We start from the raw sequence: 13735 nt of genomic DNA on the forward strand, positions 1-13735 counted from the left end.
ACTTTACTCAAAAAGTGAACTTTATTTACGCAGAGAAAGCCTAAAAGGCCATTAACTTGGTTTAAACAAGATTCAAATTGCCCTCATTAAAAATCAAATTGCCCCCACCCCGTGGGGCATGGGCCTCACATTGGGAACCACTGGTGTAGGGTCTCCTGCTTGAGCAGGGGGGTGGACTAGATGACCTATAAGGTTCCTTCCAATTCTGTTATTCTATTCTATTCTACTCCTATTCTATTCTGCTCTGCTCTTATTCTATTTTATTTTGTTCTGTTCTAAATTTATTTGCATTTGCTTCGGATCCCAACCTTTTCTTCTTCTTCTTCAAAACAAACGAAAGGCAAATTTATCAGAGGCGCTCGCCTGCTTGCTAATACTCAGATCTCTCCGTGAACTTTCACAAAAAGTTCACTTTCGTGAAAGTCATCGGCTTCATTTCCCAAATCCTCTCGGTTTCCTTTTTTTCCCATAGCGTTCCCCTATTCACTTTTGCACAGGGTTACTTGAATCCTAACTTCCTCGTGGGTAAGTTTCGGTTTCCTGTGCAAAGTCGCAGAAGGGGGGGGGGGGTTTGCTTTCGTTTCTCCGCCGGTCTCTCCCTTTCCTCCTGGCGGTAACAGCAGAGTCGGGCGACTGTTTTGGTCCACTCGTTCGTGGATCTGCCGGCCGGCCCCTAGGCGGCTTCTTAAGACGCTCCCGGTTTCGTTTCTCCTCATGCCGCACCCTAAGTCCCTTCGGCTGCTACAATTAGCCATGGATAGGCTGCTCTCTGCGAAACAAGCGGGCTGGCTGGATCGCTCCTTCGTGGCCGGATCGGCAGGGGCGGAGATAGCCTATTTCACCCTGAGCGGCGCCGGAGAGCAGCCAGCCCACCGCGCCAGGCCCGGCTGCTTTCTTCCCCCTCCGGGCAGATGCTATTCCTTCGGCGTCCCCGTGGCTCCAAACCTGCGGGAGCGCGTCCGGGCTGCCCGGCTGCAGGGGACATTGCAGCGCCGGCTGGAGGAGGCGCCTTGGGGCGCTCGGGGCCGAGTCCTGCCGCTCCTCTGCTACGGGCGTGGCGGAGCTCTGCTGGAGAAGGGCTTCTTGGTCCAGGACGAGCGGGGGCTGCCGGAGACGCGGGCCTTTTTGGACGAGCTCTTGCGGGGCCTGCTGCTCCCGGCTCACCTGTGCGTGTACGAGGAAGGCGAAGGCGGCCGGCTGGGCTGCACCTTGTGGGGCTTCCAGGGGGCGGGAAAGGAGAGCGAGCTGCTGGGCAGAGCGAATGTGGTGGCCGCCGAAGAAGCGGAGTTCCACCCTGCGGTTCCTCACCTTCTGGGCAACACCGTGTTCAGGTCTCGGGAAGCTGCCCGACAAGTGCTGGAAGAAGTAAGTGTTTAGGACAGAGGCCTTCAAACTTGGCAAATCCCAGCATAGCTGGCTGGAGAATTCTGGGATTTGAAGTCCCCAAGTCTTAAAGTTGCCATGTTTGGGGACTCCTGGTTTAAGGAGGCAGAACCAGCCCTCCTTGTCAGGACTACCTGTAGCAGAAGCACAGGTAGATCTTGACATGCAGCAGTTTGTTTAGTGACTGTTCAAAATTAACAACGGCATTGAAAAAGTGACTTGGGACCATGTGTCTCACACATACGACCGTTGCAGCAGCCTCGCCGTCAAGTGAATTCAGAGGCTTGGCAACTGGTTCGTATTTATGACAGTTGCAGTATCCTGAGTTCATGTGCTTGCTTTTGGCAGTCTTCTGACAAAGCAAGTCAATGGGGAAGCCAGGTTTACAACCATTCTGCTAAGTTAACTGCAGCGATTCACTTAACAACTGGAGCAGGAAAGGTCATAAAACGGGGCAAAACTCACTCAACAATTCTCTTGCTTGGCAACAAAACTTTTGGTCATAAGTTGAGGACTACCTATATACAGGGGGAAGGAGGGTGTCTCCGGGCAAGTGAAAGCCAAAGAGTGACCAGGTGGCTTCGGTGGATAGAGTGATGGAAGAGGTTTGATAGAGTTAGGAGATCGTACAGGGGAAACAGCCTTGCTTGGGTCTAAATCAGGAGTGTCCAACCTTGGCAACTTTAACACCTGTGGACTTCAACTCCCACAGTTCCCCAATAGCATGGCTGGCTAAGGAATTCTGGGAGCCTACAAGTCTTAAAGTTGCCAAGGTTGGATAGCCCTGATCTAATCAGTAATGGCACCAACAGAGGAACCCTTTTTTCACATTTCCAGAACTTTGGATGTTGGGGAGGGGGGAAGGGTAGAGGGGGATGATGATAAAGTAGGCTTGATGTTGCAGCCACACCATTTACCTTTTTTAAATACATAAGTTAGATAAATTATAAATTGAAAAAAAGACTCAGTCAGATCATCTAGGACTAAGTGTTTCACAAACTTGTAAGTTTTACAATGGGCAGACTTCAACTCCCAGAATTCCTCAGGCTGCATAATGAAGTGATAAATCAGAGCCCCTCAAACTGATCAATACCCCAAACGGATCAATCATCAAGAGTCAATGTTATTATTCATAGTATTTATTAGGAAACATTGTGTTAATTAAATAATTTTCATAAATTCATGAAGCAGTTGATAAGCTAAAGGCTTTGAGGCCTTGTGTTAAATAGACCTACATGTGCCTCCTGCAAGAGGCATAACTGGATTAAATTGCAATGGCAATCATGCTAAATTGCAATGGCAATCAAAAGTTGTCATGGTTTTCTCCAAGAAGCTCTTCATATCTTGGGCCTTGACATCCAGTGTATATAAGCAGTCCTCGACTTACGACTGGTTGCTTAGCAACCATTCAAAATTACAAAGGCCCTCTCAAGGATGGGCTCATGGGATCACATTTTGGGAACTCCGCATTCGACCTGCATTTATAGCTTTTTTTCAGTGTCCTGTGGTTCAATGAACTGCATTTTATGCCTTTTTTAAATAAAAAAGTAAAAACTTATTTACTTCAGGTTTTCAGCAAACTCAGCCCACAGCAAATAACTGGTTCGCTTAAGGACCGTGGCATTCGCTTAACAATGGCCACAAAAATAGGGACAGTCACAGGGTGACCAGCTCTGACTCTGTTGTAAAGCTAAAGTTGTCTCTTTTGTTTTTGGTTGCTTGGGTTAATTGACTTTTTGTATGCTTCACGATATAATATGAGAGCCTGTTTGGTGTATAGGTTGTCCTTGACTTATGATTCGTTGCTTAGCGACCATTTGAGGTTATGGTCGCTCCCCCAAAGAATGTACGTATGACCCAGTTCCGATGGCTGCTCCCTCTCAATACCACATGACTGCATTTTGAGTACTTGGCAACTGGCTCATATTTAAAACCGTTTGCAATGTCCTGCAATCACATTACTGTGATTTACAACATTTTTACGAGAAACCATTTTTCACTTCCAATTTTACACAAGAATGACCCATAGCAAACAATGTGTTTGCTTAATTTGTGGAGGCTGTTTAACGACCATGGTAGTTGCTTTATGACCGCAGTGGTTGCTTAATGACTGCTGTAAAAAGGGTCATGAAATTGGGTTCGCCATGTGAATGACCCTACCTTAAATTCATCATGACTTTCAGCTGTAATGGGCCAGCTCCATTGCAATCGTAAAGCAAGGATTACCTGTAGTGTTAAGATATCTGTCTGGACAGAAGACTGAGCTCTAATTCTTTCTACCAGCTGGATGACCTTTTGCCAGTCGCATTTTCTCAGCTCTGGAAAGGAGACAAGGCCAAACCATTTCTAAAATATTGCCAGATAAGCTGCAGGCAATTGCTAGGAGCCAAAAACTTATTCAAAGGCACAGAAATAACGCACACACACCTCCCCCAGTATATTACTTTCACCTGGGTTGATTCATTCATGTCTATTTGAAGAAAAGGCACTAAATTACATTCAGGAACTCCTTTTCCATGGCACATTTGGAATACCATATATGAAATAATTATATTAACATGTGACTTTTAATGATGCTTGTTTAAATTTCAGGAGGGTTTTTGCTTTTAGTTATTGAACTATCAAGTAACTGACATAAATTTGTGATGCATACGCACACATACATATATAATGTTTTTATGTATGCTTATTTTAAAACCTGCTAATAAGATAGACAATATATATGTCGATAGTTAATATATATCTAAAGCTTTACCAACGGTATTTCTATTGGAACAGAAATTAAATATAATGTTCATCAAATTTGATAGAATTGTAGTTCCTATATCTGGTGCATTTTCACTGTATCTATAATCTTTTTCCAACATGGCAATTGAAGAGATCTTGTTAATCCACACCTTAATTATTCAGTTATCTATTTGTTTCCAATATTGGGCAATTATTTTAGCTGCTAAAATTAAGTAGTTTACATTTCTCATTTTTTATTTAGACTCAAAAATAAATTCAGTAACTCTGGGTTATATACAATTCTTTTTAAATATGATTTTGTGTCCCCCCCCCCCAAATAAATAACTTTATTGCATGATTACTACAAATGAAGTAAAAGATAACTTATCCAAAATTTGGAAGAATAATATGTACAGGTGCCAATCTGCCTAGAATCAAGTGCTAATGATGTAAAATCTTCTCAAGAATTTCTTGCATTGAAACCTGGGTCAATCAACCTGATTTCTATAATGCCTGCCAATTTATCTCCTCAATGAGTTTACCAAAATGAGTAACCTAAGCTTCCTTAGTTTAAGAGGAAGAGGTAGCTCTCTTGTTTCTAACTTCAATAGTAACCTATAAAGTTTTGAGATTGTTCTCTTTAGTTATTCTGTATAATTAAGTATTAAGTTCTCAAAATTAGTATAATACTGAATTGTTCAAAGTCTAACATCCTTAATGCCCAGTAGAAATTTAATAATTAACAAAAACAATTGCAACTTTTCACTTACTCATTGATGTATGTCTTGTTTATTGAGGGGTTCCCTATTGGTATAGAAATCTTTTATTCTGTAAAAGTTGTATCTTCTCAAAAGTTTTATTTGAGCCAGACTATGGTATTTGTCATGGGTTTTTTTATGTTATTAAAGCAGTTAGAATAGAAGTATACTTTACCAAGGCCTTTTGATTTTTGTTTTTGAACAATAAAATGTTTATTTAAAGGGAAAATGTATGAAAAATCCTTGTGGGGAATGTAAATTGTGTATCATTATGCAAAACATGATACCATATTGTTCAAACTTAGTTTTTCAATATCTGCATTCTATTTGTACCCCGGAATGTCTTGAACAGGGATTATGTATGTTTTCTTGAAGAAAATATGGATAAAGGGGACATGGATACATATTCCAAAGAACCTTATAAAATGTGCAGGTTTAATTGCACAATATCTTTTAAATTAGTCCAGTCAGACTTGAGGTTTTTTAATGTGTTGCTTTCCTATGATCTACCCGTTGAATGGCCAAGTTATAGCTCCTATGTGGAAGACAGAGATTTCGGTATCTGTCTCTTGTGAATGTCAGCTGAATTTCTTTCAGGTGACAGAACTGTTGCTCAGGATGCAGGAGCCATGTTCTTTAGTCTACCTGGCATTTCAAGTGGACCTCATGAGCATTGTTCCTTAAGTACTGCTTCTAGTCCTTAGAAGAATCAATGTATCTTCTCGTTACAGTGCACTTCAATAATTCCTGAATCCAGACTGATTCTAGAACTCGTGGATAAGTGTCCTAAACATCCAAAGAAAGGAAATTTTCCTGTAATCGTTATTGAAGGACTAGATGCAACAGGTAAGAAAAAAGACATATTTTTAGGAAAGCATAAGCTGTTCTTTGGCTGACACATTTCATATAGCCGTGATGGCGAACCTATGGCACGTGTGCCACAGGTGGCATGCAGAGCCATATTTGCCGGCACAGCAGCCCTCAGCTCTGTCACGCATGTGCACGCTGGCCAGCTGATTTTTGGCTGTTTTCGCCCTCCCCAACTTCAGGAAAGCCTCCAGAGCCTAGAAAGGACAAAAAACAGGCCCAATGGTTGGGTTATTGGGCTGTTTTTTGCCTTCCCCAGGCTTCAGGAAAGCCTCCGGAGCCTGGGGAGGGCAACCCCCCCCCCGTGTGGGTGGGGCGTACATGCGCATGCAATAACAGGCACACAATTTTGGCATACCTTTAGAAAAAGGTTAGCCATCACTGTCATATAGTATCAAATCAACTTACTTTGTGGGTTTGCATAACACTGAACTGAAAGCAGGGTTTGTGCAACATCTTAAAACTAAAAAAAAAAAATCAAGTTTAAGAGCAGACAAGTGAGCACATTAACATGTTCTCTTGTCTGACTGTTTCCTAGGCAGCATCTCTTCCCCTCTTTTCTCAAGATCATTCACACAGTCTATGATAACTGTAAGATTTTATAGTTTAGTGCAACTACTTTAAATTGCACTCAGAAGCCTCTTGAGAATTAAAAGCTGGGGAAAGGATGGTAGCCCCTATGCTTTTTCCAAGTTCAGTCAACAGACCATTGGATTTCTTCCCTTTGTCTTAAAAGGCCAATTATTTTCTCTCTTCAGTGGAGGGGAAGGACTAGAGTATCTCCTTTTTTTGTGTGTAACTAACAATATATCTTCCTAATGGGTATGTGGACTGACAATCTGGCATCCAATCCTAATTTGTTGCAGATGCTGATAAATAGGATCTCAATTTGTAAATAGAATACATTGGATTAACTTGCTTAAAAATTCTTCCCATTGAAAAATACCAGCAATTTAGCTACTCTATGTAATTGTTTACTTTTTTACCACTGCCCTTAGAACACTTTCACCAGGCTTGAGAGTTATGGATCTTTTGAAAATAAATAAATTGTAGTTGCATCAAAGCAATAAATGAATAAGGAATGCAAGAGACATACTGCCCAGAATTCTTTGTAGGTGATTAGTTATTTTGGAGGTCATTAGAGTGTCCAAATTAGCAAGAAAATAAAATCGCAACAATTAAATAGAAGTGAAATGTGTTTGATAGTAATTTGAGGACTAGTGAATAGATGTTAAGGTTAGTAGAAAACAGAAATCTTTGTCATATGGCAGGGTTGTGTAACTGACAGTGTATGGATCAAATATAGCTTGCAAATCCATCTTTCTACCTCCCTCATAGTTCCCTTGCCATTCTTAATACAATACAATACAATAGTAGAGTTGGAAGGGACCTTGGAGGTCTTCTAGTCCAACCCCCTGCCTAGGCAGGAAACCCTATACCGTTTCAGACAAATAGCTATCCAACATCTTCTTAAAGACTTCCAGTGTTGGGGCATTCACAACTTCTGGAGGCAAGCTGTTCCACTGATTCTTGTGAGGATCATAGGAATTGTAGGCCAACATAATGTAAGGGCACAGAGTGAGAAAGGTTGATATACATTAATCTGTTTTAGTTCATAAGTAATGCCAGGTGACTATGCATTATTTTCCACCTTGTTTAGTAATTCACTAAACAGCATGCTGTTTATAACAATACCTAGGAAATGGCATTCTACTCCTGCATTAGTTTATTTGACCATGGTTTATTGAATAATGCCCAACTGGCTGAATTTGAACATAATTATAGTTTGTTAAAAACCACGATAGGATGCACACTGAATATTAAACCAAACAGATCATTTTATGGCTTAGCAGAACGTGTGATTTGTGAATGAGGCCAGTGGATTCATGCAAATAGTGGATTAAACCCTTTTGTGAAGTTTAAATCCTATCTATCTTAATCCCAGTTCATTCAGTGCAGGTACAAGAAAGTTGCTTCTTGCCTTCATGACATCTCTTCACAGCAGGATTGGTGGCAGTTATGAGGCAGTGTTACTAAGGAAGTAAGAGGATTCCATCTTCACCTCTTCTTCCTTCAAGTCACAGCAACTAGCAATAGCAATAGTACTTAGACTTATATACTGCCTCACAGTGCGTTACAGCCCTCTCTAAGCTGCTTACAGAGTCAGCCTATTGCCCCCAACCATCTGGGTCCTCATTTTACTGACCTCGGAAGGAGGGAAGGCCGAGTCTACCTTGAGCCAGTTGGGATCGAACTGCTAGCAATTGGCAGAATTAGCCTGCAATACTGCATTCTAACCACTGCGCCACTACGGCTCTGCCAAGAGAATGGCTGATAGTTCTCCACAAAAATTTATTTTATCTGCAGATAAGACAGGGAGAGATACAAACACAGTAGACTATTGTCTATGATACCAATGATCTAATCTAAATTCTTGCAAACTCGATCGATTCCCCTGTTGTGTCATAACTAAGGGTGACTTTCTTTCCTGTACCAAATGTAGGCAAAACAACAGTGACTCATTTTTTGAAAGACTCCCTGAATGCTATACTCTTGAGGACTCCTCCATCTTGCGTTGGCCAGTGGCGGAAGATTTTTGATGATGAACCACCACTCATACGGAGAGCCTTCTATGCACTGACTAACTACATCGTGGCTTCTGAAGTAGCCAAAGAATCCTTTAAGTCACCAGTGATTCTAGACAGGTTTGCAAAAACAAAGTGTTTCCAATGGAAGAAAATGTAGTTCAGAGATGAACCTTGGGACTCTTTGAGCTTGGCTGTTTGCTTGCAAATGTTTCAAAACTGGCTGCACAAGCCGCTCCATATAGACAGGGAGCAACCCCACATTTACCTGCATAGATGGTGTTACATAGTTGGATAGTGAAACGTTTACAAGAAAATAACCAAACTCAGAAAGCATCAGGGACTCAACAAACATAAATTACCTTCATTGAAAAAATGTCCTGCCTTGTTAATTGTACAAGTTGTGTTTTTAGTATTTTATGAAAGACTAGCTGATAACCCAGCATTGCCGATATTTATTTACAAGGGGAAAAAGTCCAGGAAAAAGTCTGGACCAAACATCATTTCTAATGTTGGATTTTCCCCCTTACCAGAGGGAATCCCCTTGTGGAGTACTGTGAAGCCATTACTAGCGCAATTCCACTGTGCTGTACAGTAAAAGCCATTTTACGGCAGTACAGTAGAAGCCATTTTAAGGCACAACAGGCTGTATCTTAACAGAACACCCCCACACACCCGAGGGGTGTTAGGTGTGTCTTACCCCCACAGTATTTTTTTTCCAGAGAGTAAGTAATCTGTGTACCACGTTTGGTTGAAATTGCTCGAGGCGTTCCAGAATTATGCTGAAACATACACACACACATAGCCATTGATAGATAGATAGATAGATAGATAGATAGATAGATAGATAGATAGATAGATAGATAGATAGATAGATAGATGATAGATAGATAGATGATAGATAGATGATAGATAGATAGATAGAAGAAAGGAAGGAAAGAAAGAAGGAGAGAGAGAAATAAAGAAAAAGGAAGGAAGGAGAGAGAGAAAGAAGAAAGAAAGGAAAGAAAGAAAGAAAGAGGAAGTTACCATGCATTTTAATTATCTATTGCCTGTGGTTATTTTACTCTATTACAGTTCTGAACTTTCGGAATAATCAGTGGGTATATATATACTAGAAAAAGAAAATGGCAAACCACTTTTCAAAAAGTTTGCCAAGAAAACTGCAGGGACTAGTCTAGGCAGTCCTCTGGGGTCAAAAGTGATTGAAAGAAATAATTTTCAATTAATGGTATCAAAACAACCATGGACTTTAGATTGCTAAAAAGGACTTGTATTTGTGCTTTTAATTTGTGTTCCCATCTGTATTGAATGAAACTGAGGAGCTTCCAAAGCAGCCAGTGATATAATGGATGCTGTGGCTACCATATCTGTGGTACAATAAAGTATTAGGATATAATGGTTCTTAAGCTGATACCTTGAATTTGACTCCTTTGGAGTCTTAAAATTTTCAAATTATTTTTAAAAGTAGTAAATTTTTAGATCTCTTTTGAGGATGCAGAGTTCACTTTTGTTTCTAAAATACATCAGCCATTCAAATTATTTTTTTCTTCAGTCATGAAAAGGGTAAACTATATACAGTTTGGTACAGTATTAGTATTATGTTGGCATCTATATGAGTAAGATACAGATAGGTCAAAATATAAATACACCTTTAGTCACCATGTGCGAGTAGGCGACAATATAGATTTTCTAAATAAATTAATAAAATTAAAAAATACCTTGCCTGATCTTTCAATACTTTAATTTCCCAAACTTAGTGAACCACAGAATGACTTATCCTTTAAACTGACAAAACAAAACAAAATAAAAGTAAATTGTAAGAAAGTGTTTTAACGTGGTATTTGTTTAACAGCTGCCTGGAGAAATAAATACAGTAACAGGGGTACAAGAGGACTTAAAGCCATTTATTCTTCTTCAGTCTTGTTCACTCAGAATGACTAATTCTGATCTTTATGTAATTTATTGTGTCTGTGTGTGTGTATGTGTCTGTATCACTCATACATCCCATTACATTCAAATAACTTAACATTACGAGAAAATTGAATTTTTAAAATATCAGAAAATGAACTTTTTAAGATTTTTTTTCATATTTATGTGTTGTATTCTTGTATCACATTGAATTTGAGTCTGGTGATCATACTGCAGTCTGAAGAAAAGTACCTGTACAACCAACTCTGTTATTTTCTGACAAAATTTTAAGGAAAAATTTACGGTGCTGCAGTCCAAGTCTTCACAGAGCTTAGTTTGTGTTTTAAGAAAATCACTTTGCTTGGTTAAGGCTGTATGACAAGATCCTTGTGAAGAGAAAATGAGGGTTTAAGTTCCTTAAAACCATTCAGATCAAATGAAAAAAAATATTTATATACTTGTTAAAATTTACATACTGATCCATCCAACAAGACTCAAGGCAACTTACAAAAATGCAACATTAAAATACGAATACCCCACATTATAGTCACAATACAACAGGAGACTTCCCCCTCACTCTAATTTTACTCTCAAAGGACTCCAGCAAAGCTAGTTTTAATAGCTTTCGGAAAAGCGAGTAGTGTGAATTCTAGTCTTTGGAATGATGTTCCAGAGAAGTTGGGCTGCAGCTGAGAAGACCTGTTCCCTGATCCCTGAAGGTGACATTCCACAAGAGAAGGAATCCAGCCTATCCTTCCCCAGGACCATTTTGTGGGAGGCAGAGTTGTCTTCACAGTTCATTTCATATGCAAGAATTGATGGTTCTAGAAGCAAAGAATTATAGATAATCTTGGTCTGAAACTCACACTAATGCCTTTGTTTGGACAGATATTGGCACAGCACTGCAGCATACGCAATTGCAACTGAAATAACTGGGAAGGTGCAAAATCTTCCTCCACCTCATCACTTGGTGTATCACTGGCCTGATGATCTTCTGAGTCCAGACATTGTCTTGCTGTTAACTGTTAGCCCTGAAGAAAGAATCCGGAGGCTACAGGGACGTGGGATCGAGAAAACAAGAGAAGAGGTGGATTTGGAAGCGAATGATGTCTTCCGTCAAAGGTATGTACTAAAATCCAAAACAGGGTGCCACTATATTCCTTATTAGCAAACCATGAAAATCTTGCTCTTTTTATGCTAAGGAAAAAGTGTAATAGGGGTTGATTAATTATGGGAAATTAATTATGAATATCTTGGGGAAGAGTTATGTACTGGTTATCAGACCTGGAAGCCATCTTTTGCATTAGGGATTCAGGCCTGCTACAATTTCTACTGTGGGAAAGTGGGAGGGGGGATTATATGGAGTATGGGAGATATATAGTCTAAATAACATTCCTTTCTCAGAGAGTCAAGGCCATCTTGCCATGCAACTGCAATGGTGTGACTGGGAGGCATCTCCAGTTTTGAATGCTACTTGATTGAACCATGTGGTGGAAATGTGAATGCTGGGGCAGGGACTTGAACTTTGGTTTGAGTGGGGAAAACCTGGAAACTTTCAGATTCGTGTTTTCCCAGTTGTGCCAATATGACATCTCTAATAAAATGGAACTTTGAGGAAACTCAAACCTTGGAGTCTTCTTTCATTAGGGGTGTTACTTGGAACCCTGACACTGGTTTTGGTGGACAAAAAGACCCTTAGAAGGGTACATGTGTGACATTGCACTTTTCAGGGTCTGCTGCCTTGTATGGGGGGTCCTAAAATACCAAGTAGATTAGCTGCAAATAGTAACCGCTTCAGTCAGATAAGCCTTTGTGTTTTTAGATGAAATTGTGCTCCATAGTAATTGAAGCTGGAGTACACTACTGTATGTGAAATCTTGGGTTCTTAGGTGAACTCCATAATATATCCAAATATTTGAAATACAAAAACTAAGCCAGGCTCTGATTCTTTTTAATAATTGTATCTATGCATATGTATACAACTTCATGAAATCTTTGAATTGTTTCCAAGTAGACAATTCGGCTCACTTTCAGATCAAAGCTTAAAATTAAAGCTTTGCAAGCCCTATTAAAAAATATTTCCTTTTCGGACAACCTGGGATGACATGTCAGTTTGCTTTATTTTGGATTAATGGCTAGCTGAATCCTTCCGGTGAAGTATTTAAATCACAATTCATGGCTTCTGAAGTATATACTACACTGAAAGTTTTGCAGTTGGCTCTTAGTATGAATGCGAAGTTTTTCTACACTTAGTAATGCTATGTATTTATTTGAATAGAGTTGAAGAGGCTTACAGAAGAATGGAAAATCCAACATGTCATATCCTCGATGCCAATCCTCCTAAAGAAGATGTTGCCAAAGCTGCTCTACATTTGATTAAAAATCACTTCCATTTCCTATAGCTGTTTGTGTATACACTATTGTCAATAACTATCAGAATCAAAATTTCCCATAGAAAACAGGTGTTAATATTTTATGAACAAGTGAGAAGCATAAGGCAAGACAATAAATAGTTTTTCATATGGACAAGCTAATTTTTAAAATATGTAATCATACTGAAATGTACTACCGCTAAAGGAATGCAGTTGTTACTCTTCATAACTAAAAACAAAATATGTACACACACATTCATCATGTAAACTGGCACTAAATTTGTGTAGATTTTCCAAAATATTATCCTTGTTCTCAGTCTGAATTAACTTTGTGGCAGTATCGCATAGACAAGTTATAGCAAGTCTTTAATGAGGTGGGTTATCAAAAGGTAGACTTAATTAAGGACTTGAACATGAATTACTATGGTCACTGGAGATGAAATTCTGAATTGAAATGAAAAATAAATGGCGTCCAGGTGTCCTTTTGTGTCCTCCCATTTTCTTGCTATATTTGTTGGAAATACTTCACGCTGCAGGAAGGAGAAAGAAGTGCCGGTTCTTATTTTAAAAGGAAGAATTTGTGTAGAGCAGTGGTTGGCAACCTTAAAACACTCAAAGAGCCACAAAGATCCTAACTGGAAGCCTCCCGTTCGATTCTGGAGCCATCTGGAAGTCCGGTTCCCCCACCATAGAGTCTCCTAGCGCAACATCATTTTTCCCCTGCCAACTGGAAATCTGGTTTCCTCCTCACCATAGAGTCTCCTAGTGCGGTGTCCTTTTTCCTCTATCTGTTCCTAATTGAAAGCCCTATTAATTATGGAGCCGACTGGCGACAGAGCCAGAGCAGAGGGATGAAAGAGCCACATGCAGCTCCAGAACTGTGGGTTGCCGGTCCCTAGTGTAGAGGAATAGCTGTGCAAAGATTCAAATCAGTTCTAGTGTACTGTGAAGATGTTATTTGTCTAAGATTTCACTTTCAAATAAGAGGATTAATTATTATTTGATAACCTGTGGCCTGTTGGGTCATTGTTTCAGAGATAAAACGAAGAAACAAACAGAATGACGAGAAGTTGTGTCATGTTAACCAATTTAAAAGAGTGACAGAATATAAATGACTTTTGTGCAGGAAAGA

General features: G+C 39.8%; 1 protein-coding gene across 2 annotated transcripts; it reads left to right on the forward strand.

Moving 5' to 3' along the window:
- Positions 1-591: 591 nt before the first annotated feature.
- On the forward strand, positions 592-13084 carry CMPK2 (cytidine/uridine monophosphate kinase 2). 2 transcript variants are annotated; one of them, XM_081944870.1, is made up of 5 exons: positions 594-1365; positions 5600-5714; positions 8239-8440; positions 11120-11353; positions 12510-13084. In XM_081944870.1, exons 1-5 carry the CDS (start codon positions 715-717, stop codon positions 12631-12633), a joined length of 1326 nt encoding a protein of 441 aa, XP_081800996.1. In that variant the 5' UTR covers positions 594-714; the 3' UTR covers positions 12634-13084. The 2 variants fall into 2 exon arrangements, with proteins under 2 accessions (XP_081800997.1, XP_081800996.1); XM_081944871.1 differs by lacking the exon at positions 11120-11353 and having other exon boundaries at positions 592-1365.
- Positions 13085-13735: the final 651 nt, after the last annotated feature.

The sequence above is a fragment of the Natrix helvetica genome (genome assembly GCF_964273705.1).
Source record: "Natrix helvetica genome assembly, chromosome: 2".
Lineage (NCBI taxonomy): Eukaryota > Metazoa > Chordata > Lepidosauria > Squamata > Natricidae > Natrix > Natrix helvetica.